This window comes from Amblyomma mixtum, chromosome 4 (genome assembly GCF_055824585.1).
Source record: "Amblyomma mixtum isolate Tamu chromosome 4, ASM5582458v1, whole genome shotgun sequence".
NCBI lineage: Eukaryota > Metazoa > Arthropoda > Arachnida > Ixodida > Ixodidae > Amblyomma > Amblyomma mixtum.
The window spans coordinates 102,049,781-102,077,357 of record NC_143015.1 but is presented as its reverse complement, the minus strand read 5'-3'; the positions used below and the strand labels follow the sequence as shown (position 1 = coordinate 102,077,357).

At 47.5% G+C, this 27,577-nt stretch overlaps 1 protein-coding gene across 2 annotated transcripts in view; it reads left to right on the top strand.

The window, feature by feature from the left end:
* The window catches only part of LOC149347631 (uncharacterized), a 31,439-nt gene extending 6,830 nt beyond the window's left edge, over positions 1-24,609 (top strand). For both annotated transcript variants that reach the window (XM_089587221.1, XM_089587222.1), the window contains exons 4-9: positions 6,896-6,940; positions 7,985-8,091; positions 8,745-8,833; positions 20,058-20,167; positions 23,714-23,777; positions 24,466-24,609. In XM_089587221.1, the coding sequence (XP_089443347.1) occupies positions 6,896-6,940; positions 7,985-8,091; positions 8,745-8,833; positions 20,058-20,140 (324 nt within the window). In that variant the 3' untranslated portion in view covers positions 20,141-20,167; positions 23,714-23,777; positions 24,466-24,609. The remainder of the gene's footprint in view (positions 1-6,895; positions 6,941-7,984; positions 8,092-8,744; positions 8,834-20,057; positions 20,168-23,713; positions 23,778-24,465) is intronic.
* Positions 24,610-27,577: the final 2,968 nt, after the last annotated feature.

Below are 27,577 nucleotides of genomic sequence, written 5' to 3'. Positions count from 1 at the left end.
GAGTGGGTTGTGGTATGTTGCGACCCTCACTTTTACGGCGCCGCGGTGGCTCAGTGGTTATGGTGCTCTGCTGCTGACCCGAAAGACGCGGGTTCGATCCCGGCTGCGGCGGTTGAATTTCTTTGGAGGAGAAATTCTAGAGGCCCGTGTACTGTGCGATGTCAGTGCACGTTAAAGAACCCCATGTGGTCGAAATTTACGGAGCCCTCCACTACGGCGTCTCTCATAGCCTTAGTCGCTTTGGGACGTTAAACACCAGAAACCAAACCACAAAACCAAACCTTTCACCCCGAATAGCCACGTATCTAGTTTTCCCAGGGCCCACACGACTTCAAAAGCTTCTCTTTCAATTGCTCACAAAAAATTACCGACGATTACGTTACTTCCTAATGCGAAATTTGAGCGCAGCAAATAAGCTGTTTCACCTTTTCGATAGATTGAGGCAAAGAAATCGAGCAACACATGTATGCGCTATCACAGAAATTTTTTTTTTTTCACACGTATTCCTTTAACAAAGACTCCACTAACAGTTCTTGACAGTCATGAAGGAAGCTTTGTGGTCGGAGAAATAGACTGATATATGTTCGACTTGGTACACCAATGCTTGATTCTCAAAGACGAGATGTATACAAGTGCCTCGCGAGGTTGTCACAGCCGTGGGACGCGTTACGAGCGAGAGGAACGGGATGGTCTCCCGCATAAGTGTTAGGAAATTGCTGTTTGTCTTTATGTCAACATTAATGTCCCCCACTACTAACATCGGTGTGGATCGATGGACGGTTAATGCGAGTTGCAGGAAGTGCACGACGTCTTTCGTGAGTGCGGTAGGGGCGAAGTAGGCAGCTACTACCAGCAAGCCGTTGGGCAACTTTGCGGCGCACAGTTCGCCAACTTCATGTGACGTGCCAAACATTTCGACTGGTATTGCAGAGAGACCTGTGCGCAAGTAGATAGCGACTCCCGCCGCTCTGTTGTGGTCTCTGCGAGCACCACAGCAGTATAGGAATTCTATGATTTCGAGAGGCTCTTCGGGATCCATCCAGGTTTCAGCAAAGCAAAGTACAGAGGAATGGCGCAGAATGTGATAGTGGTGTACGTCCTTGGCATGTGCGGCAAGGGAGCGTACGTTAAGAATGTGGTTGTGAATGATGAATCAAGTGCTGCCAGCGAATGACGCGTCCATTGGCTGTCTGCGCGTGTTACTGATGTGTGGTTAACATGTTAAGCTTCGCCTGTAAGAGTGGAACGCGACAGCGTCTTGCAACGCTGCCAGGAGTCCACAGAACGCCATCGCCAATTCGGCTGTACGCCTTGCTGGACGGTAAATTTATTTTTTGAGGAAAGGAAATGTATCTCTCTCGCATATCTGAGTGGACACCTGCACCTCGCCGCAAGGGAAAGGGGGAAGATGGGAGTGAACGAAGACGCCGTATTAGCTAGACGCGCCTTTGTTCATTCCAAACCATTCAGCTGGCATTACGGAGTGGCTAGCGTGCTCGTATCGCACTCCGGAGACCCTGGTTCGATTCCCCAACTCGACCAATTTCGTTCTCGGTTTTATTGATTTATGCGGTCTAACTAGAAAGGTTAATTAGGCTATTTCATATTTATATTATTGTATTTCTATCCGTCGTGTTCTGTCATTAACCTGTCAATTGTTGGAACTGTCTAGAATGTTCGACACAACGTATATGAAACGAGCAACGTCTTACTGAGTGGGGAAGTGCGTGGTGGTGGAGGGAACGCGGCTTCGTACTTATCTGTTTTTTTTTCAGCAGCGTCTCCTTCCGCGGACGCTGTTGTCGCTGCTGCGCGCGTCTTTCTTTTCTTTTCTTCTGACCTCTTCATTCTCCTCTATATTAATTATGGTAATTGATTAATTAAGCAATTAACTAAACTCAGTCCAACTTAGTTGCAGCATCACTATACGATCCCTTTGATTGGTTGCATGGTTACTAGCCAAAGTACAATTGGCCCCATTTGAAATTCGCGCACTGTGACGTCACGAGCATTTCGACCAATTGAAAAGCGTGACATTGGGGGCGGAGCTGGTTACGAGGCCGACGCCGACGCCGACGACGACGGGAAACCCAGGAACGGACGCCAAAGAGCTGCGCTCTAAAAGGAAACGATAAGCACAAGTTCCCTCTGCTGTGTGTTCAGGGATTAAGATTTCAGCCGCGCCCTTCGGGGTCGCGTTCGTCTGACCTTCCCTTTAGCTGCGGAAGTGTGACGAATGCAGTCGCCCCTCGCGTTAGTCACTCCCTGACCCTTGCCTCCGCTTCTGTGCTCCGTCCAGACACTGTGAAAGCCTCTGAAGCGCGTGCAGTGCTGAATCGTACTACACAACAAGGGACTGCGAGCAAGACGATTGCCCGTCCCCCCTTCACACTTTGAGCTGGCTGCACTGACCCCCTTCTGACCCATCTGCTGACACCGCAGACGCAGACGGGTTTCCCGTGCCCTTGCCTGCAGCCCGGCGCCACAAACTTGCCGTGGTGGCTTTCGACGTCGTCCTTTTCGGGGGATCCTCCCACACACTTTCGAAGTCTCTCGCGGTTGAGTGCATGTGCAGCCATAATTATTTCTCCTTTTCCGAGACCTGACTGCATTTGTCTTAAGACAAGCCGACTCTACTATTTTTTCGCGTCGTGGCATTTTGTCGACATACCACCACTTCTGCCCTTAGACGACGACTTCGTAGCAATTCTGCGGGGTTTGTTCTCTGACCTACCCGCACGCGTCGCACGATCAGAATCTACGGTCTGATACGCTATGCGGTTCCTTTCTTTAGGCTCTGGAACAACCTCATCGCTCTTTACATCAGTGCCAGTAAGCACTGCTAACTCAAGATATGAGCCTTTCCTTTCTTTTTGCTCCAGCAGTGGTGCGCTCTTTTCTGCTTGCTGCGAGCCTCCCGCGTGCACCTCGGGGTCAATAACCATCTCTTTAGGTTTCTCCCGCACACTAAGGGTGCGCTTTTCTCCGGGTTGACGAGCAATTATCTCGTTGGCGTCGCAGCTACGCACTGACTCCACGCAAAAGACCTGCGGACATTTCACTGGCTCTGGGTTATGGGACCCTTAACTATGATGATTGTCCTGTTGTGTTTTCGCGTCTTCCCGACTGCCTTCGAGCTCGCCTGGCTCATCATTGAAATCAGGAGAAGAGGATGTATCTTGCGACATTGCCGGTTCCTGAGCTATGGCGAAGACTACGGCTACTGTCGGCTCCGCATTCTCCTCATCCTCAAACTCTACTACGGACTTAGATTCGTTTCCATCTAATCCGTTTACGGTGCTCAATTCTAGCTTGAGAACGGTCCTCTCGTGTGCCTTATCTGATTGACTGGCCTTATCAACAATCATCTTCGATTGGGAACAAAGCTTGTCAGGCACCAGCATTTACACATGGGCTACTAGTTTGCACACCTCTCTCCTCACAGCCGCAACATTTTGTTCTCGCTCAGAGTTCGGACGGTTAATCATTAAATGCCCAAATTTCATGCAGTGAAAACACTGACTGCCACAAATAGGATATCACTATCCGCTTTCGTTCCCTGGCGAAATTTCATCTGTATCTGAGCAAGCTTTGTCTTTCTTGCTCAATTAGAAGTTTCAACTTCTCAATCTCCAAACGTCTCATCATGCCCTCCCGATCGTACCGTACGGCAGCCATCTCCATTTTCTGTGCTATCATTTCTATTACGTAAACACTACACCGACATGGTGAATTCCGAGAAAGCAGAAATGTCTCATACCTCGCTGGATGCTTTCCTCTGCCACGGTAATCTCGTCGCCCTGAGTGACGACAGCGGGTTCCTCGATGCGGATGAGTTGAGCTCCGGCTCTCACGGCAGCTCGCTAAATTACACCTTCTTGATGATGTCGCCTTGCAGCTTGCTTTCTCGATGCGGCAGCCCGGTTCATTCAGCAGCTTGCTCACGTCTGCCTCGTTTGACTCGCTGGTCGCCTGGTTCTTGTCTTGAACCTCAACGTGGACGCCTGGTTCTTCCGCAGCTCACCGACTTGGCACCTCCACGACACGTCTGTCGCCTGGCTCCTTCAGCTCCTCGCCGACTTGAGCCTCTTACGTCCCGTTGACATTGGCCAGCAGTCTCAGAAGCTTCCAACGTCACTCCGTGACGATGACTCACGTTCCTCCTTTAGGACGTACCGCTCTGCAGCTTGTCCACTGACTTGATCTTCCGCCCCTCCGTCAGATACCTCGAGCAGAAGGACGTAGCAATCCTGTCGCGACTGCGCCAGTTGAGTTTCCCCTCGCTGATCTCGTAGAGGGAAATTGGGTTGATGATAATGATTACTGAAGGATGCTTGACGTCTTGCAGATTCGAATTGCTCAATCACATTGCAAAAGGACACTTCTGGAGAGGTTAACTTTTTATAACAATTAAAAGCACAAAGGAAGATACAAGCAAGGAGAAAACATATTTACTCTTGACTGACTCGACGTGACGAAACCAGCCCTCGCTCCTGTCGAAACAGCTGGTTTTGAACTCTATGTGCCCGCCCTCGGTGGGCAGAATAACCAATCAGGTACTGTACAAACATTCACCCAATAACTTATTGGGGAAAGGAAAACATCACCAGTCAGCAATTTGGAAAGGATAACGCAACCAATCAATGATTGGGGAAAGAAGGTAACTCATCGCAACACCGTACGCATATGTACACATTCTCCCATAACGATTTCTGATAATTATGCTTTCCTGCTGCGAGCTTCGCGAACACTCTCACTTTCCCAACGTCCAGTTGATCCAAGTTCACGGAAAGTTAATTCAACCCATCTGTTAAATATCGTCGCTCCTCATGCTTGCAGCTAACGTAGCAATATCCTTTTGACCGCGCTTCAAGCTGTCAACGCACGCCGCTGCAGACATGGGACAAAAGCCACACACTGTGACGTGGGTCCGCCTCGCCGCAAGCATGTGGACACAGGATGCGACCTAACGAAACCGTCCCTGAAGGGGGTTTGACCTTTCCCGTAATTCTCCGCTATCCGGCGCCCCGCTCATCCCGCTGGGTTGACTCACCCCTTTCTGTGCGGAGGGCCCAAGAGAAAGAAAGTAATGGGCATTCCACTATCGCGAACCTGATGCGGCAAAACAAAGTACAGCACCGCGAACTTCACTTTATATATATATATATATATATATATATATATATATATATATATATATATATATATATATATAATATGCCGTGTTTCAAGACCCCACCACTACACTTACGTTGTTCCCCAAAACGAATTTGACAAACTCAGATTGGCATTATGATATGATTGCACAGGAAAAGGTATTCAGAACGAAATACAATCCTCCAAATGTTGCATTCGTTTTAGGGAGTCGACTCCCGAGCACACTGATGTTAAAAGGGTACAGGAATCCTGGCTTTGAGTTTGTTCAATGGCCACTGAGTCCGCCATCCTCGGAAGTACAGCTAATAGGCCCAATATTGGGAATGTATTGGGAAAGCTCGATTCTACAAAGATCATAGTGAAACCTTCCATTTAAGATATTGGGTCGATTACCAGTGCTGCTTGAGAAAGTGCTCTTTGGAAAGTCATTGTGTGGAGTGCGCAATTGCGGGGGTTTTGTTTGGCACCTTGCAGTGCTTTGAACTGAATTAGTAGCTCATTGGGTACATCCTCTTCGTTATGAACCTCTGTCTCGCACAAATTTGATTGTTCAACGATTTAGCTTTCTTCTGGTGTAACCTTGATTCTTGTTTTTGGTGTATATTCTAGTTTAAGTTTTTACGCCTTCGTTTAGCTGATATACAACTACTTTCTGGCCGCCGCGGTGGCTCAGTGGCTATGGTGCTCGGCTGCTGGCCCGAAAGACGCGGGTTCGATCCCGGCCGCGGCGGTTGAATTTCTTTGGAGGAGAAATTCTAGAGGACCGTGTACTGTGCGATGTCAGTGCACGTTAAAGAACCCCAGGTGGTCGAAATTACCGGAGCCCTCCACTACGGCGTCTCTCATAGCCTTAGTCGCTTTGGGACGTTAAACCCCATAAACCAACCAAACCAACAACTACTTTCTTTACCAGAGTTAACTGGTTATGTTTAGCCATAGGTTATAGATAACCATCAGGGAAGTGACTGTGTGCCCTTTACACAGTCGTTGTATCATCGTCACCAATAATAATCCCCACCTAACCACGGCTCTGGACACTTCAGAACGCGAAACTAATTCGCATTTGCAAGTCATGTCGTCACCAATGCCAACCGTAAAATGAAATGTGCAAGCACTTCCCTGGACACACTGCGACCGTCAAACTTCTGAACCGTGAGTGCCGTTGGCTGGCCCCTTGTTTTGTGCTGAACACAGATGATCCTAAACGTTCAGGTAGGTATAGCGAGATATAATGATCAATCTACGGACTATGTGTGGCACATCTACCACGCGCATGCTTTGAGTTTATTTACTTGACCCCAATTACAATTAAGCAGGCTGTATTTATGGTGTCTTGAGTTTACTCTTCTGACAGGTGCAAAAAGAGGCAGGGGGGGAGGGCTGAGTGGGTGGTCTTTCTAGGAGCTGTCTCCGACCTTCGAAGTGCTTGCGAATTGTCGGAACATAAGACAGAAGAGCGTCTGTCGGTTGTGACCAGTGCTGTCGTGGATCGATCCTGGTGTCATAGGCTGCTGCAGAAATGTGGACGTCCAAGTAGCGTATGTCATATGATTGGTTATATTACTGTGCTTCTGCTTTTCTTCGAAGTTTGTCTAACTTGCGAAAAGAAGTGACTCAAAGAACTGTACGAACGTAAACAGGACAGGTGGCACAACGCCATTTCAATAATGAACGTAAGCATTCGCTTTTCCTTTGTCATCTCTATCACCCCTAACCTCCATGTCATTGCTCACTGCAGCCAGCTGCTGTCTGCCGTCAGGCTCGCCATCTGTCGGCCACAAGGGTACGTACATGATAGTGATCAATAATCACCAATCAATGATTGTCCGGTTTCAGAATTGTTACCAGTATATTGCCATTCTCGAAGCAGTGTGTGATCTGAACCTAATGATGCTATACAGTGAAAAACTACGCAGCTGTCGTTGCCTTCTTGCATCTGTGTGTATGTCAAAGGTGTTCTAAACAGCGTCCTGGGCAATTCGTTTTCGCTTGTATTTTGAGTTTTGCGGGTTCCTGTGAATAATTAGTTTCAGCCACAACCACAAATGAGGTCCATGAAAATTCAAATAACGCTTAAAATATTTGCTTTCGAGAGACTCAAACTCAGCACTCTGTGATAGCCATGCAAAATTTTGTAATAGAGAAACACAGTCAACCTAATTCTTATTACTCTGTTAAGACACGACTAAAGCAATAAATTGATAAAACTGCTACCTATTTGCGGTTCAGAGAACATATTACCGATATAACAAGCACGAAATACGCGGGCTAAGTTCGCAACTCGTGTGCTGCGGCAGGGGTGGTCCGCACAGTTGTGTGCTCCGGTCACACATTAGTCTGACTAGCAACGAGCAGATTTTTGAAGACAGCTCTACGTATTACTCCGCCAACGACAGACCAGAAAGCCCCCACGTGATTTGCTGAAAGGCACTCCTATTCCTGCTCTCCGAGGCGAGTCAATAAATTAGGTTAGAAAGTTGTGGCACTTAATCCAATACGAAGTGTAATAATTCGAAGTTTCAGCGAATGCACGGATCGTGTACCTCAGCAGCACGGTATAATGAGCCCAATATTGGCAATGTATAGGCAAAGGCCGGTACAGACGCTTTGCAATTCCAGTATTGGGCTTATTACCTGTGCTGCTTGTATATATCGAGTTGCTGCGATAAAAAGAGAGAACTCAAAATCGTCTTTAGTGTACCTTCAAGTCTCAGGCGGTTCCTGTGAATATCTCCAGAAGGAAAGCTATTCGAGGGGTCTCCATTTTCTTTAGGGCTGAGCAGGTTTTGTCGCACTCGGATTAAACGTCTTCTTTATTTTAACGCAGCACAAGTTTGCAGCCGGCACGGAACATTTGTCACGTGGGTGTGGCCTGCACTGCTGGGCGTCAGAACCGTCTGTATCTACCCACAGCCATCAAAGGACGTGCTGCAGGTGAGAAAGAGAGCTAATAGCGCTTTGAGGGTGACCGATGGTTGTTTCCAGGAATATTAACGACAGACAATAATATAGCATTTTAAGACACCACCACTACACTTTCCTTGTTAACCAAACGAGTTTGGAGAGCTCAGACTGGTATTTTGATATGCTTGCGCAGGAAAAGTTATTCGGAACGAAATACAATTCTACAACAAGCGTTTCATTCGTTTTACCTGGTCCGTTTCCGAGCACACAGATGTTAACAGGCTGCAGTAATCCTGGCTCTAAGTTTGTTCAATGGCCCCTTCGGCTGCCATCCGCCGAAGTACAGCTAATTGGACCAATAATGGGTATATATTGGCAAAGGACGATTACACAAAGGATCATACTAAACCTGCGATTTCCGATATCTAGGCGATTAAAGAAAGGATCATACTAAACCTGCGATTTCCGATATCTAGGCGATTACTTGTGCTGCTTGGGCATACCGAGTTGCTACGATAAAAAGAGGAACTCAAAATCGCCTTTAGTGCACCTTCATCCCACGCGGTAGCTGTCAATATCTCTTTTGGAGGGGTCTCCGTTTTCATGAGGGCGCGATATCTTCGCAGTGTGCAGCAGGTTTCGCGTCAGGCGGATTACATGTTTTGTCTTTTGTTTTAACACAGCGCAAGCTGGCAATCGGCATGGTTCATTTGTCACGTGGGTGCGACCTGCTCTGCTGGGAATCGACAGCCATCAAAAAGGCGCACCGTAGGTGAGACGGAGAGCCAACAGCAATTAACTTCCGATGGTCATGTTTGGTTGGTTTATGAGGTTTAACGTCCCAAAGCGACTAAGGCTATGAGAGACGCCGTAGTGGAGGGCTCCGGAAATTTCGACCACCTGGGGTTCTTTAACGTGCACTGACATAGCACAGTACACGGGCCTCGAATCTCTCCTCCAAAGAAATTCAACCGCCGCGGCCGGGATCGAACCCGCGTCTTTCGGGCCAGCAGCCGAGCACCATAGCCACTGAGCCACCGCGGCGGCCCGATGGTCATGTTTGCAGGAGTATAAAGGACAAAAAACGTTATACAGCTTTTTTAGGCGCCATCACTACACCTTCATTATTCCCTGAACGTGTTTTGCGATCTCAGATTGGAATTATGATATGCTTGCTCAAGAAAAGTTATTCAGAACGAATGACTTAATACGACAACAAGCGTTGCATTCCATTTAGGGAGTCCGCTTCTGAGCACACTGGTGTTAAAAGGCTGCAGGAATCCTGCCTTTGAGTTTGTTCACGGGACACTGCGACCGCCATCCCCAGCTGCACAGCTAATCGACCCATTAGCGGAAATGCATTGGCAAATGCCGACCCTGCACAGGACCTGAGTCAAATGATCGATTTCCAATCTTGGGTCGATTACCCATGGAGCTTAGGGATAGACCCGGTTAAAAGCAAGCAGTCTGGATAGATCACGTGCACAGCACTGTACCAAAAGTTTGGGTCATATAAAAGGCTTAGCTACCAAAGGAGTAACGTTAAAATACCCCGGCTAGCACTAACAAGAGAAGACTGCGCATGAAAAGGTGACCGACGGCATCCGTCCAGTTTATCCATATCCTGACACTGGTTGGTTGGTTTATGGGGTTTAACATAAGAAAGTGACTCCGGCTACGAGAGGCGCCGTAGTGAAGGGCTCCGGAAATTTCAACCCCCAAGGGTTCTTTAACGTGCAATGACATTGCCCACCACACTGAACTCTAGAATTTCGCCTCCATTGAAATTCGACCGCCGCGGCCAGGATAGAACCCGCGTCTTTTGGATCAGCAGCCGAACGCTATAACGACTGAGCCACCGCTTCGGCCAGCTTAAAAATGGCTGCTCGGAGTAAAGAGCGCGTGGAAAAGTACAAGCACATTCCCGGTCATGCTTAAACAATTGTCTATCATTAATAAGGGTAAGGAATGACCTGGTTAGCATAAAATTATTGCCATTTCAGAACATATCCGAGCATAGGTTTAAACGCTACAATTCGTGATACCGCTGAAAAATTTTCCAATGCGCTTGTTCTGAATGCGAGCGCCAGAGCGCCAAGCCAGCCGCTGAAGTATTTCTAAGATCTTACATAGAAACTTTTTCACACAGTTTTCTCATTTTCTTGCTGCACTAATACCTTTATCGTGGAAGGCGCTTTTTTCTTTAAATTTAACTCTTGATGGCTCCGATCGTTACCTTGATTTAAAAGAAACACTGTCCCTAATAATTTAATATAACAGGCCGTAACAAAACCATTTTGGCAGTTTGACAACGCAACATACGAGCGGTTCATTTATTGCATACGTTTGAAGAATCATGAAGGAGCTAGACACCGCAGCGGACACGGGACAGAGAAAGAAGACGACACAGGGCGGTACTTGCAACTGAATGAATGAATGTTTATTTTCGACAGAAATACAAAAAAAGTCTGTCGAGGAGGCTGAAAAAAAGGCAACGAATGCCTGACTAAGTGTCAGCCCCCTTTCTGAAAACACAAAACACTCGAGCAACAGGGGGTAAGAAAAATTACATAAAGTATATACATACACTTAAAATGGAAGGTAAGTAACATGCAATCAATAATAAAAACAGTGAACGCAAGTTACACTTTCAAGGAAAACAATCACAGCTGAATAGATAACAGGTACAAGTTCACTTTTTTTTTTGAAGTTTCCTAGAGATGGCGATTCTTTTACAATACTGAGGATGGTAGGATGATGATTTAGGAAATCTGGAATTATAAAAGATAGCTTTTGCATACCATAGTTTGTCCTTATCTTGCCTGTGTTGTACGTAGTGTGTCTTGTATTATATGTGTGCTCTTTTGGAAGGTATGTTTTGAAAAAGGCGCTTTCATTATGGCTGATCTCTCGAAATATTACAATAGCTGTTTTTTTGTTAATAAGATTTTGTATTGTTAATGTACTATTCTTCTTGAAAAGGGGCGCAGAATGACTTCTATAGGGCGCATTTTCAACGACACGTATCATACGTTTCTGCAAGGTTAGCAAGCTGTCGATGTTAGTTTTCGTCGTGGTACCCCAGACAGATAAACAGTATTGGAGGCGCGAATGTACTAGGCTATAGTACAACTCTTTTTTTAATCGAGAAGGAAAGAGATGCTTTAGTTTATTAATAATACCGATGGATCGTGCAATGTTGGTTTTCACGCTGTCGACGTGGGCGGTCCAGTTTAAGTTTTCTTCAAACGTAACACCAAGGAACTTATGGCAAGTGGAGCGCTGGACGACTTTATCACGGAATTTTATTACTATGCTGTCATCAATGCACTTGTTACGAGGGCGAAAGGCAACGTATTTTGTCTTTTTAATGTTTAGTTCTAACTTATTTACTCGAAGCCATTCTGAAAGATTACCCAGCCAGATATTTGTTTCTTGTTGGAGAGCATACAAGTTTTCGCCAGAAAAAAAAACAGTGTCATCAGCGTATATAATTATGTCAGGTGTTAGGGGCACGTTTGTAATGTCATTAATGTATAAGAGAAAAAGAAGCGGCCCCAGAATGGACCCCTGCGGAACACCGAATTTAATTTCACCAAGTGATGATTTGTGGTTCTGAATGTCGGTATACTGCAGTCGGTTCGTTAAGTAGTTTTTAACTAAGTTAAGAGCGGTACCTCTGATCCCATACTCATTTAACTTTTGAAACAAGATATCATGCTTAATAGAATCAAACGCTTTTTTAAAGTCTAGAAATATTCCTATTGTATACAACTTGTCTTCAAAATTACTTATTATTTTTTCTTTAATGTTTAGCAGCGCCGTTTCGGTACATTGGTGTTTCCGGAAACCGTACTGGTGGTCTGTTAAAATGCTGTTTCGGGTGCAGAAATTTAAAATCCTGTCATTAATAGCTTTCTCTACGACTTTTGAAAAAACTGGTAGAACTGAAATCGGCCTGTAGTTGTTCATGTCGTTTCTGTCTCCCCCTTTAAAAATTACCGTTACTCGTGCAACTTTTAACTCATCGGGAAATGAACCAGTACACATTATTAAATTACATATATGTGCCATAGGCTTACTAATAAGCGCCACCACAGCTTTTATTGGTTCTGCCTTTATGCAATCCACACCACATGATGTGGAATTTTTTAACTTGGAGAATAAGCTACTTATTTCAGCTTCAACTGTTCGTGCAAGAAACAGGGATTTTCTCATACTGCATGGAATATATGACTGATAATTCGGGCTGTCAGAAACGAAAGCATTTGACGCACCACAATTTAAGAAGTGCTGATTAAACTTATCTGCCAGCGCAGTCCCTGTGAATATGACACCGTTGTCAGTGAGCTCAGAAATTGAGCTGTGTTCACTGTGCGGGAGCAGATTATTCAATGATTTCCAGACTTTTTTTGGATCATTAAGAATATGAGTAAACTTATTCTCATAATAGCTCTCACGCGCCAGCTTGATGTCGCGGCTTAGCTTATTCCTTACCTTTTTGAATTCCGATAGGTATTCTGGTTGCCTTGTCTTTATGAAAGTGGTAAAAAGCCTATCTCGTTCTTTAATCCGTTTTAAAAGCGCGGTATCAACCCAAGGTTTTCTACATTTCTTGTTTCTTCTTGCTTGTCTAAGAGGGAATGCCTTGCAATAAAGTTCCTTGATTTTACTTACAAAAAGGCTGTACGCCTTAACAGGATCCGTCAACGTGTATATCTCGGACCATTCGATTTTGCTCACTAATGCATGAAAATCAGCAATCGTGTTCTTGTTTATCAGTCTGTATTTTGAGTTGCTGTCCTTCTTGAGCTGCGGTCTTATTTTAGTCTCACGTGTGAAAAATAAGAATATCGGCATGTGATCGCTTACGTCAGTTGTGAGGACACCCGATTCTAATTCAGTTGTTCGCGTCGTGAAACATAAGTCAAGTAGGCTCTCAGAACCATTCGTCACTCTGGTTGGAACATTGATCACATTTTCATAGCCAAAGGAAATGAATACATCCAAAAACATCTGTTTGGCACGTTCTAGAGAAAGCAGATTAATGTTGAAATCACCTGTGACAATGAGGGGATAACCCAGTTGTGTTCAAAATTCCAACATGCATTCGAGAAAATCTAGTAAGATGGATACAGCACCGGAAGGAGGCCTGTAAATAACCACAAATATTGTGTTCGCACACTTGATCATGAGAGATTCGAAGTGCTCTTGTATGACAGAAAACTCAGAAATTACATCAAAACAGAGATCGTGTTTTACATAGAAAGCTACACCACCCCCTTTCCTACTTTTCCTGGAAACTGAGCAACACTTGTACCCTGAAAAGTGAACTGCATCGTAATCATCGCGAAACCATGTCTCAGAGAAAGCCAAGACATCAAATTCGTGCTCTAGGTCATCTAGGAGCATACAAACAGATTCGTGCTTGCTTTTTAAACTTTGGGCGTTCAAATGGAATAAGGACATCTGATTGTTGTTAGTTAACGCTCTACTCTGCTTGAAAGAAAGCTTATCGTAGTACCTGCATCCTTGAAAAGGGATTGCCATCTTTGAAAATTAGCATAAAAATATATGCTGACGGGCTCTACCGTATCCTATCCAGATCTTCCATTGTGATGACTCTGATGACTCGGGAACGAGGACCACGACGCACAAAAAATTTCCCATTCTTGTGCCAAGCAAATTTGTACTCTTTTTCAGCCGCTCGCGTCTTCATATGCCAGAAAAGTTTTTTGTTCTGCGCTGTGAGATTTTCATTCAGGAAAATTTTTGAGTCTAATTCTTTCAGTTGAGCCTTTTTTCCAAGCCAAGCATCTCTCGTAGCGCGAGATGTAAAGCGAACCAGAATAGGCGGAACCTTCTCCGGTTTTTCAGTGCTGGGTTTCTCGTTTTCATCGTCTCCTGCACCAGTCCTGGACTTCAACGGAATTCGGTGAGCGGCTTCAATGTCATGTCCCGAAAGGTGGGGAAGCTCGAGATCGTCCGCCAGACAGTTTAGTTTTTCTAGCAGGTTTTCATTGATATGGTGGGGCAGACCATGCACTTCTAGATTGAGCCGCCTGCCATACTGGTCGAGGTCGTTTAATTCCTGCCTAAGTTTGTCAATTTCTTGGTCCTTTACGTCGACCTCAAGTTTTTCCACACGCTTTCGAAGGCTTGCAATATCTTCATTTTGCTGCTTCATCTCAATAGTGACCTCATCATATTTTGTAGCCATTTCCTGCATTGCCTGCTCAACGCTAGTCACAGTTTCCTTTATTTCTTCTAGAGCGTCTAGCTTAACTTTCATTTCAAGTAGCACTGCAAGTTTGCGGTGTATTTCTGAAATTTCACTTGAAAGGTTCAGTTCCGTTACTTCATCGTAGTTTGTTGTGTTCTGACCGCTTCGGGTCTTGCCTGCTTTGCAAGTGGCGCATTTCCAGGATTTCAAGGCGGTTTCCGATTTTTTGCGGTAGGCGCTTAACGTCACCCCCGAGCAAGGGCCCAGATGATAACTATAATCGCATTCAGAGCACGATAGGTGTAATTCATCGTCCTGAAGCGCTTTGTTGCAAACGAGACAGTCCGACATGATGACAATTACTCGTCACGCCAAAAAACAGGTTCACTCAGCAGCAGCGGCAGCAATAGACGGAAAAGTACAAGGTGAAAAACAACCAACCTGCAACATGAGAAGTGCCGTCTTTGAAACAGGCCTGAACCACTCGGTACTGCCGCTGCCGACCACTGCTGCTGAGTGTGTGACTGCCTCCAGCGATGTCAGGTTTCTTTTGTAGCTCTCTTCTGGTGACGTCAGTGACGTCAGGGGTGCTGACGTCAGGGCGAAGTAATTTGCTGGCAGCCGGTAGATAAGATCCACGCCGCCAGAAATGACAAAGGTGCGTCTAGCGATGGCGGAAGGAATCCTGCAACATGAGAAGTGCCGTCTTTGAAACAGGCCTGAACCACTCGGTACTGCCGCTGCCGACCACTGCTGCTGAGTGTGTGACTGCAACTGCAACTGCAACTGCAACTGCAACTGCAACTGTGACTGCAACTGCAACTTCATGTCTCACCAACTGGCCTACACATCTACCCTCCTAAGTTATGAAGAATCATACCAAGATATTTTGGACAAAGCAATTCTTAATGAAAAAACTCTATGGGCGCAGTTTTTTTATATAAGATTTCACTGTAGCAATCAATATCTATGCTTATCTCCCGTGCGCAGGCTAGGATATTTTTGTTATTAACGTTTTTGGTATTGTCAGAAGCTTTTTCATTCGGTTTACTATGGCAATTTTAACTGCTTCATGCGGGCGATGGAAACGCTATAAAAAGAATGATTCTTCTACATTTTCGAAGAATGGACCACTATCTTCAAGATTTTTGTACCAGTACTTTACAATTTCCCAATATTGGAAATTTTTCTCGAAGAATGTTTGAGATGCTTCTCTGAAGTGAAACTACGGCAAGAAATTGCAACTCAAGATACAAGCAAACTAATACTGCAGAGATGATGGAATATTTTTCTGCGTAGAAGATGCGCATGACACGCTAACAATTCAGAAAAACGTTTTATCGCTCGTGGCTAGCATGATGATGCTCCGGGTGCATGTTTTTGGGAAGCGGAAGCGTAAGGAATTTGCTCTTCCACTCTTTAGGTATATCTTGTCTCCCAGCCACTTGCTGCGGAAAGCTAATGTTTAAATCTTCTAAGACCCTGCGGCCGGTCGTAGTTGTGGCCAGTCGTACTACCTGGCTTGTAAGATGGGCGCTAATCAATTCATCAGCCGTGTTGTGTACCCCTAGTTTTAGTAGACGCTCCGTAGATGCTTTCATGGGTAGGCCGAGTGCCTTCTTATAAGCCGTTCGAATGATAACGTCCAGGTGGTTTAGATCGGTCTTCCTCAAACGAAGGTACGGGGCCACGTACACTATCCTGCAGATGACAAAGGCCTGTATTAGTCTAAGGGTATCCTGTTCTTGCATGCCGTTTTTCTTGCATGTGATCCGAGATATCATACGGATGACTTGTTCGCACACCGTTCGGAGCTTGGTGATCGCTGCTGCGTTCACACCCTTGTTGTTAATGAGCAGCCCCAAAATCCGTATTGTTTCCACCTCGGGAATAGGTGTATCATGGACCGAGATTTTCAGCGATGCAGTATCCCCCTTCCCTCGCAGGACGAGGAGCTCCGACTTGTCCGGGGAACAGCGCGGTCCGCATTCTTCAGCATACTTTTCAACCGTACTGGCAGCCTCTTGGAGGGCCTCCTCCATCTGTCCCATGTTTCCCTCCGTTGTCCATATGGTTATGTCATCCGCGTATAGGGCGTGGCGGATTCCCCTTATGGCATTAAGTTGTTCCGGCAGATGCATGAGGGCAACGTTGAAGAGCAGTGGAGAAAGGACTGCTCCCTGAGGCGTCCCCCTGGTGCCCATGGGTATCGCCTCGGACCTCGGGATCGATAACCTCCATCTTCAGCTGCAGTAACACGTCCTGGGTTGACAAGTGTGCCCTAAACCCAAACATTGTGTGAGGTATAATATCGTGGTCTTCTATATACGTAGAAAGTCGCATGTGTACCGCCTTCTCCATCAGTTTCCCGGCGCACGACGTAAGCGAGATGGGCCTGAGGTCATTGATGTTCACCTCCTTTCCAGGCTTGGGAATAAAGCTGACATCAGCCGTCTTCCATGCCTTGGGTAACTGTCCACTTTTCCAGCATTCGTTGATGTACTGCGTGAGATGTTCAAGCGCTTACTGATTGAGATTGACAAGCAATCCCACCGTCACCCTGTCGTTCCCTGGCGCCGTGCCCCGCCTCATGGCCATAAGCGCCGCCTGTATTTCCTCGACTTCGAACTCTCTGTCCAGGTCCGGATTGTCCATACCCTCATAATCCCGTACTAGCTCGTTGTCTTTCACTGTACAGAGGTACTTGCTCACGAGGGCTGCAACTAGCTGCTGGTCCGTGCCCGCGAAGCCGTGTAGGGCTCTCTTGAGATTACGTTGCTGATCCCCGCGAGACTTAGAGGGCTCTATCAAACATCTAAGAAGATTCCACGCCGCCTTGGTGCTGAGGGTGCCTTTCATGGAGTCGCATTTGGCCAACCAGTGGTTTTTGGCCAGGGATCGTGCATACTCTTCTGCTTGCAAGCTTAATTTTGCGATCTTGATCTTGAGCTTGCGGTTATGTTTTTGCCTTTTCCACCGCCGTGTGAGACTTCTTCTGGCCTCCCATAGATGTAGTAGGTGGTTGTCAATAGCCGGGACTTCTTCTGATGTCTGAAGCGTACGTGTGAAGCGGTCCCTGACTCTCAGCAGCGACTCAGCCCACTCCTCGTACTTTTCAATGGGCGCGTTGAGCGTAGAGTATTCCGCCTGTCGGAACAACGACCAGTCCGTGAGCCGTGCTTTCCCTCTAGGTCTGCGATGCTTATTGTAGTCGAGGCAGATCTTGAGAATGCTAGACGAGTGGCGAGGAGCAAGAAGATGAACGAGTGCTATTCAACAAAAGGAGGAGCCTTCTTCGTGGACGCTGCGGGTCCTGTACAAGGAATATCAACAATATCAGTGGTGCACCAAATGCAAGTCGTGGACGGGCTTTCAGTTCGTAACGGGGATACACAGGCTATGGAGGAAGTAGCGATAGCCCTAGCCGCAACGCACTCCGAATCTAAATACATAGTTACAGATTCCCAGGCGGCTTATAGAAACTATATGCGTGGCAGAATCACGCCGCTAGCCTGCAAAATTCTTAGTCAATGTAGGACTTCAGCTGAACGGAAGGAATTAATATGGGTACCAGGTCACCAGGGAGTTGAAGGAAACGAGCGCGCACACGCTTCGGCCCGAGCTTTTCTTCCCCGGCATCCTTCTACGTCCTCCCTTCCTGATTCTGGCTGCCCCTCTCCGCTAACGACATATTCAGAAATATTGCAACATTTGCGCCTTGAAAGGCAGACACTCCCGAGGCCCGCTAAGGGTCTCAGTAAATCAGAGGAATGTCACCTTCGCAGGCTACAAACTATGTCTTTCAATAACCCAGCTACGCTTCACGCCATTGAGCCCGAGTCCTTTTCGGCACAGTGCAAATTTTGTGGCCAGAAGGCAAACTTGTACCACATGGTATGGGCTTGTCAGAAAAATGACAGCATTGAGATCATAAATCAGCCAACGCGGGAGGGCTGGGAGGCGGCCCTGTCCAGCTCGGACCTCGAGGAACAACGAGCCCTCGTCGCCAGAGCACGGGCAGCGGCTTTCACCAACGGCGTCCCGGACTAGGGACCCGATCAGCCTTCCCTTCAACTAAGGCTTTAATAAAAGTTTTCATCATCATCGCTCGTGGCTAAATGGGTGACCAGAAATATTGCAAGTGCGTCTACTAAGCTCACTTTTTAAGAAGTATCGTCTGCGTTCCCCAGCAAGCTTAAAAAGAGAGCACCGAATTTACAATATTACAATATTAAGACGGCTATATTAATCAAAAACAAGAAAATTTCACTTCCGCGCACGGCACGTTTTGAGAAAGCGCCGCTAGTGCTCTATGTACTGTGGAGCTCGATATGAATGTCTTGCAACGCGTCCGGAGGGAACCTGGTGAGGATTCCGCTGTGCAGTTTGTTAATGAGCCCGAATAGAGAGCACCCAAGTTGAATGAACTTTGAGTGTGCATTGTTCTTTGCATCAACGATGGAGCGAAGAAATATTCAGTGGCACAGGGATGCACACACAGCTGCGGTGTTGCAGCTAGCTCATTTTTAGCGGGATAGCACATAAGTGTTTACATAGCCTCCTTAGATGCGGATATCGAAAAATGCACATCGATCATGTTCTGCAGCGAAATTATGGGACCAGGAGCCACTCATTTTTAAGGCGAAATCTTTTAATGGCTCATACTCGCTGTGTACGTCTGTGCGCAGGATCGTGCCAACTGGGGCCTCTCCTCCGTGCAGTGGCGCAACCTTCTCACCTTCTTAGCAACCGGCGCACCGGTGGGGGGCGCAGCTGTGCATAGCAACCGTGACGACATACAGTAGCGGCAGAACGAGCGCGCGTGCGTTGGCGGTGGCAGCTGCACCGCCGCTCCTTCGCCAGACGTCTCGTTGTAGTTGAGCGAGTGAGACGCATGGCTCCGAAACTACCCAGAGAGTTCTTCGTTTACTACAAGCACCTCTGGGTAGTTCAATGGGATATCGGCGAACACTGTGGCCATTCCAATGGAGCGCTATGTACAACATCGCATATACAGTGGGTTAACCAAAAGGCTTCCACCAAGCACACTTTAGAACCATTGTCTTCGGTAATTTTTTTCCTGTTTTAATACTTCCAGCCTATTACACTTTTATTCGCACTACTAAAGAAAAACATTCCGCATCCATTGTAGGGTGGGCACGGAAGCAAGCATTTTAAAACTCCATCCAAGTTTCTGGCGGTAACCCCTCTTAATCATACCTGACGATGCTGGGGAAGAGAATGCGTTTGGCGGGGTGAATCCTCCTATGTGCTCTGGTAGACTTCTCCCCAAGCATCACCGAAACCACCACTCTTCTTCCTCCTTCCCACAATCGCTGCGGACGCGATTTTGATGAGAAAGCCGCAGACATAGCCCAGTAATGCTTTCGCATTAAAAGAAGAATGCGCAGTAGTAATCTGTGACTGTTCTGTCTTTGTTCAGTTACTTTGCTGCTGGCTCTAATTGGCCACTCTAATCAATTGCATTTCAGATGGAGTAATTCTAATTGTAATCTGCTCTGCAGTTTCCAAACGAGCCAACACGCCTAATAAACGAGCGGCCTTGTTTCTTTGTCTTCCAGTGACGCTCCCGTGGCTTGAAAATGGTGGATCAGAACACTGATCAGAAAAGTTGGAAGAATTGAAATTAATCGCGTTTAATAATATCGTGCTACATTTTCAACTTAAACACATGAAGTTAACCAGGAGTGGAAGGAGGGCTTTTCCGCTACGTTTCTTGTGATATCCATACACTTACCTGTGGTGTTCGCAGGCAGCTATCGGAGCTTTGGATGTGTGGCGAGGCCAGCCTTGGCTCCTTACGTCGCCTTGTCTGACCTGAACTGCTTGAGCTGACTGGCGCCACCTCTTCGTAGTGCTGATGTAAGTGCAAAAGGTGACAATCTTAAATTTAGTCAAACTTAGTCCTTAAAAAAATTCGCAGTGGCTTGGCTCTGGTTAAGCCTGTATATATAAGCGAAAAGCTGCATTTATGCTTTGTTTGACGTCATGGCTGTCGCAGTTCGCGCACAAGGCACTGGGAGCACCACGATAGCGGCGTAGATTTTGAGCCAACTCCCTCGCTATCACTTCTGGGTTTTCTTCCTTCCATGGCGAATGTCTGCGCCTCTTCTACGGCCGCTGCCGCCGCTCACGCGTTATCGCAACGCCTTGCGGCAGAACGTTCTCTTGGGACTGCGGCGGAGACCGCGCGGCAGCGGCGAAGGGTAAACAGGTGGCGAAGAGGAGAACGAAGGGGGTGGTGAGGAGGGAAAGGGCGCGCCACGGCGGCGCCCAGGGGTGGCCCACGCGAAGCGCGGTGTTGACGATCCTAGTGAAGCTTTTCGCTTCAAAAATGAACCGACGCTGAGGCAGCGATCCATCGAGCCAACGTTAACAGACCAATCATATGTCGCAGGTTCGAATCTCCGGGGTTCCCAAGGCTACAACTCAATTAGTAAGTTTACGCTGTCCGGAACGCGAAATCGCAAATTGTGTGCAACTACCCCGAACACACTGCGACAAACGATTGAGCCACAATGTTGATATGAATATTCACAAAGCTGTAGAATTGGAGGTACATAGGCCGCCAGTTCGAATCTGCTGTGGGCAAGGATGTAACTTATCCAGTAAGGCAGTGCTGCACGAAACACTGACTGTTCAGACGCCATCCGGAATACTCTGCAGCAAGCGATTGGCACACGAATTTTGCACGAATGTAGGGACTAAATGGCCCCACTTTGACGCCCGCCAGGTAGGGACACACATACAGGATCAACATAGTTACGTTCCGAATTGAGGTGCCCATTTTATACCCTAATGTGACCATCTCGGTAATCATGGCTGCCACTGGGTAACGATTTGCGTTATAGCGCATAACTTTGGGACCCAAAACGCAACATGTCGAGCTTAACCATCTAACAAAATGTTGTTGCTATGGGGGCCGCCATCTTGGATTCTGTCCGGTGAATCAGCATAATTCGGAATCTTGAAGCGAGACAAGGAGATCGAACACTCTAAAACTCAGCAGAGAAATGTGAAAGGACACACACGCACACAGACCACACGGAACGCTGTAAGACAAACGGTCGCATCGCTATTTTGGAAACTTAAGGCCCGTTCACACTTGCGAGTCGCAGAGGTCGCGCGACTGTTTTGGTCGAAAAGCAACAGTCGCAAACGGTCGCCCTGGTCGAAAAGCGACAGTGGTGGGCCAGTCGCTCGGTGCTCGATTTTTCAGCCTCGCGACTGCGAGTCGCAAACCTCTGAACCAATCAGCGAGCGAGCCAAGCTTCCGGCAACGACACCGCTCGCGGGCGCGCCGGGCAACGACCTGCGCTGCTCCCAGCGGGCTGCCGTAGTCGTCGCTAAGCCTAGCCGGTTTCATATCGATGTCGCAACTGAGGGCGCTTCGGATCCTGGCCAGCGCTAGTAATTAAGATGCTGCTTTCGTCACCACTTTATTGCGGACCTTGTATCATAATAATATCAAGACATGCTCGACTTCTGCGACGCCTTCAGCAGCGGAGCTTGCAGACAACAGTCGAGCCGCATGGAGCAGCAGCAGCAAAGCGGCTATTGGAAGAAATTTGCTTTTGTCGCTGTTATCCCTTCTACCAGCAACTCGGTACTGGCCAGCGATCTTCAAAAATGATTCATTTTTTACATTCCTGTACCCAAGGGCTTGGTATGAACGCGAACAAGCAATCTTTGCGCGTTTTTGTGACGCCGCGGCGGCCGACATACTGCAAGCTGGTAGGCCGGCCCTACAGAGAAGCGCGCCTCTGTCTTCGTGACGCTTGTACGACCTCGGTGCACATCAAAACCGTCACGACAACCTAATGTTCGCTCGGGTAGTTGTATTACATTGCGAATAGCAGTGTAGACTATCGAGCGCGAGTACAGGAGGCGCGGCCGAAACAGGCGAAACTCTTGAAAGCGCGCGAACGTCATTCCCGAGAGTTTTCGCTTCAAACGAGAATCTAACGAGAAGGCGACCCGCTGGTCACGCTTGCAGGTGTGAACCACGGTGTTGTCGAGCTGCTACTTGGTCGCAAGCGACTGCGAGTCGCACGCCCTTTGCGACTCGCAAGTGTGAATGAGCCTTTAACCGTGCCTTAAAGGGCCGCTGACCACACTGCGGTCGAAAATATTTTCTACCTCTCTGGTAGCGAAGCATCGTCCGCGCAAGGTGCGGCCGCAAATATTTTTTGAAAAGGCTCATTAATAACGTATATACAGCTATCGCAATCAACCTATTTCGCCGTGCTCCTTCTCCTTCTGAACCCTCTCCGAGATTTTTCCCTCTCGTGCCTCGCCAAGTAGGCTCCACAAGGGAAATCGCTATTCCTCCACTGATGTTAGCGTAGGCATGGTGTATGATGTTGAACCTCACTTGTCTGTCACGATCCCGCTTTGAAAACAATTGTTGTCTTGCTTTTTGCTACCCGGGATGTTTCATGATGGTTTGGTTTGGTTTATGGGGTTTAACGTCCCAAAGCGGCTAAGGCTATGAGAGACGCCGTAGTGGAGGGCTCCGGAAATTTCGACCACCTGGTGTTCTTTAACGTGCACTGACATCGCACAGTACACGGGCCTCCAGAATTTCTCCTCCAAAGAAATTCAACTGCCACGGCCGGGATATTTCATGAGAGGGCGGGGCAAAACGCCGTCTCATTTTTAGCGTTTGGGGAAAAACGCCGAAAACGGGACCGCCTCGTTTTTCGCCGCGTGGAGCTCTTCTTCGCCTTTACTTTTGCTGAAGTGTGCGGTTTGTGTGTTCTGTGGTTGCTTGGCCGTGCTACAAATGAAACCGTGGCACATGAAAAGACCTTTTTTTTGCACATGAAGTTCTCGCGAAGAAGCTCCGGTATCATACGTATTAATGCCTAAATTTTGCCACATCGTGTAAAGCGCAGGTTGGTTGAAAATGTAATGTAAAAGTTGAGTGTGCTTCGACAGCTGATCAACTTGTTCATTGGGCTTGCCGAATGGAAGGCTCCAACTATCTATTGCACAGTACTTTGCACTTTGTAGTCGCATTGTTTAGGAAAGCTCAAGTCTTGTGCTAGAGTTGCAAACTTCAGTCCCACATTTTTCACTTATCTCTCAATCACTGACTGCAATGAGGTGATGTAGTGCGTTGATATAGCTTTGTCAAACATGTTTATGCCCACTGGTCTTAATGCTGAGCCAGAACGCAAGACCATATATGGCACCCCTAGAGCTATATGTTCCTGGATTGTGAGCAGACCTCTCTTCCTTACTGCTGTGCAACTGTGGATCATCAAATGTGATGTTAGTGCCCTGATGTGTGATTCATCAGTGAACCCTATGGGCAGTATAGTTTCAAAAGAGGAAGTGTTGCTGTATTGTAGATAAAGTGCATTATAAGTTTCTCTCTCATACTTTATTTTCTTGCCCACGCAGTGTGGCTGTGGCCGACCTAAGCTAGCAGCTGTATACTACCTCAGCGTACAGCAGCAGCCTTCAGGTAGGTTTGAACTCTATGCAAGTTTCCCCCTTCACATAATGAATACCTTTATTTCTTTGCTCTGTGCACGCAGTGTACTTGTACAGTGATAGATAGAAATTTTCAGGGTCAGAGTTCGTCGAAAAAATTTATCTCTGTGCTGTTAGCCAAAGCGATTTAATCAAAAGCCTTAACTCATGAGGGGACATGAATACTCGATCTTATCGAACAAATTTCAGCTGACTGCCTCGCGAGGCAATGTAAAAATAAATAGTTTTCTGGAAATCCACATCCCGCAAACATTTATCTGAGAGTACCTTGTGTAGCTTTCAGCTGCCTGGTAAGGATTCCTACTCTCACACTGCAATCTTTTAGGCCTTCAGTATGGATGCGACTGCCTGTGAGAGTAGTTGTGGTGTCTTGCTTTGAAAAACCAATTCTCATGAACTGGTATAAAGCTCTTTGCAGTAGGACGTTAGTTTTTGCGCGGTACTTCGGAGAAGCAAAGTAGTGTGCATTTTAAAAATATTCTCGCGTTCGTTGCTTACGACTTACTAGCTGTTAAAAAATGTAAACTTTCTCTCGCAGCTGCAGATAACTAGCTAGCTTGGCACAGCAGAATCACTGCCTGGAAGTGAACGTGGTCTGTCAAATTCGCTTGCTTTAATGACATATTCTGAGCTTACTTAGTGTGGACTGTTTTCTGCAGAAAACGTCCCCAGTTTGGCTACAAATTCATCCATGGTGTGTACGGTATCCTTCCTGCTGCATGAACCAACTGAATGGCCAGCTTGAAGAATTTCTCGTGAAGACTGCAGACGGCCTTTATATCATAATAAAATCATCCTGAATTTGAAAAGCTTTGCCATTTTTGTCGTTGATTGCCTTATATTCATGCATACGACATACGGCAAGGCGTATGCCAGATCTCAGACGCTGTGCGGGCTTTTATACGCCCATGGGCCCTGCGAGATGTACTAATTCGTGGTTGTAGTTCTGGCTTGCCTCAGGACTATGGAGAAGGCATCACCCGCAAATATCCTCAAAAGATCTGCCGGCGGATATCCGGGAAAGATATCTGTCCGTGGTCTCAATAATTATATTTGTAACTCCATCGGAGGTCCGTGTGAGAGCCGTTAGATGTCGGTGGATCTCCCACAGATATCCGTATATCCAATGAAGGGCATACTTTGTACGTCCGATGAATGTACATTGCTTGATTGGGAACTGCCACCTGGGAGGGTGGAAGGGTGTGTGCACTGCCTATCCAGTGTCTGGAACGCTCTAAACGTTACAGACGGCAACCCACTTATAGTTGCCCTATTACCCTAGCTTTTCCTCTCTAACCAGGTTCAGCAGTAGCTGAACCGCAGCTAATTTTTGCTTTTGAGGAGAGGAAATCCTGTAACTGTCTCACCTATCTCGGTGGACACCCGAACCGCGCTTTAAGGGAAGGAATAAAGGAGGGAGTGAAAGAAGGAAGAAAGAGGTGCCGTCGTGGAGTCTCCTAGTGAAGGTCTCTGGAATAAATTCGACCACCTGGGGATCTTTAAAGGGGTGTAGACACCAAATTTGTGGCTGGCGCATTATTTGTTTCAAAGTTTTCTTATTGCTCCAGGAAACACGAAGATTCATATACCCACAGTCAATAATTTATTATCGCATTTTTAGGTGAACGCTTTTTGGTTTCGGTTTCGGAACGCGCAGTTAGACATGCTCAGTTATGCGTGGTCACGTGGGCGCACAAAGTAACGCACCTACTGCTGCGTCGTCTGCTTTGTCATACACGTGCTGGGATTTTGACGAATCTGATTCCAATGAGGACGTCTACTTTTTTTTTATCCCCATCGCGGGTTTGAGTTAGGACGCGAGGCACTTTGCAAAAATGCCAGTAGGCATGGCTAGTTCGGTATTACTTCGACAAAAAATAAATGGACGAGTGGTGGTTCGCAGCAAATGCGGCTCGTGGTGGGTCAACTGCGCTCACGTGGCTCGTCATTCGTGCCTCATGGCTGCTGCTGTGGCTGTGCCCCGCTCATCATGCGTCAATGTATTTTGGTATGACGACACTAAAACGTTTTTACTCTACCAGCGTAGTGACGCCAGCGTTGATCCTGCTAGCAATGGGCCTAGATCGTGAGAGCGAGCATTTAGGTATTTGTTTGGAACCGAATTAAAATATGTTTTAAACGTTTGTTGCGTCCAACACCTGGCTGTGGGTGTCCTTGAGTACGCAGGAATCCCATAGCATGCTTTTATAGCCTCAAAATTTGGTGTCTCCACCCCTTTAACGTGCAATGACATCGCACAGCACATTGGCGCCTTTTGTAGCGAAAGCTACATTAGCCACGAACTTGCGATGTCGCGGTGGCGGTGTTCCGAGGAGGCGCCGAGACCGACATCGCTTGTAACGTTCATCCCCAAAGCAGGTAAATCCGTGACTACGGACAACTTGAGACCCATCTCATTAACCTCGTGTGTGGGAAAGCTCATGGAGACGATGGTTCGGGATCGCCTCTCTCCATACATGGAGGGTAAGGGCCTCTTTGCAGACACTATGTTCGGGTTCCGCCCGTACATGTCTGCACAGGATGTCCTACTCCAACTACACAGGGACATAATACAACCCACAACCATGCAACAAAATGACAAGGCCATTCTCGCCCTCGATCTTAAGGGGGCGTTTGACAATGTTAAACATGGCACCATACTCTCTAACTTGAACACCACTAACTGCGGGGCGAAGGTCTTCGCCTATGTCAGAGACTTCCTCTCTGCGCGTCAGGCACTCCTCCGGATCGAGGACGAGGAATACGGCCCGTACTCTATGGGTACACGAGGTACACCGCAGGGGGCAGTGTTATCACCGCTCCTTTTCAACATCGCCATGATGCACCTGCCCGGCCGATCGGCTCAGGTGGACGGCATAAAACACGCACTCTACGCAGACGACATTACAATCTGGACCACCGAGGGGAGCCTTGGGGAGATGGAGGACCGCCTTCAGCAGGCCGCCTCCATAGTCGAAGCATATGCTGCCGACTGTGGTCTCCAATGTGCTCCCGCCAAATCCTAGCTTCTACACGTCAGGACAAACCACGAGGACAACACGTCTCTATACATATCTCTGTCGGGCGGTCCCATCAGAGAAGTGGCAGAGCTCCGGATCCTGGGTCTGTTCATCAATAACAAACTTAGGCCGGACTCTACTATAGCAAAACTCAAGAGCATAGGTGAACAGGTAGGGCGCATGATCCGCCGTGTTTTCAACAAGCGGGGTGGTCTGCGGGGCAGGGACGCGCTACGGCTCGCCTATGCCTTCGTGACCAGCCGGATCCTCTACGCCGTGCCATACCTACGCACCACCAAACAACAAGACGAGCGCATTGACGCCATCATCAGGAAGGCAACAAAGCGAGCACTGGACCTCCCGGTGGCTACCTCCAACGCCAAACTGAAGGCGTTGGGAGTGGTAAACTCCTATCAGGAGTTGCGGGAGGCCCACCTCGTGAACCAATATACGCGGCTATCGCAGACGGTTCCTGGGCGCCGCCTGCTAAACCGCTTACACATCCAACACACATGCATACCAGAGGGGACGGAGAACATCCCGGTGCTGTGGCGCCACATGCTCTGGGTCGCTCCGCTCCCGCGTAACATGGACATGGCTTCACATGAAGGCAGACGACAAGCGCGGGTTCGCACGCTTGAGAGGCAATATGGATATAAAGAGGGCGTCTACTACGTGGACATCACAGGGCCGTCGCCCGCGGGATTCTTCACGGCTGCCATAGTCCACCGGGGAATGAATGTCGATGGGC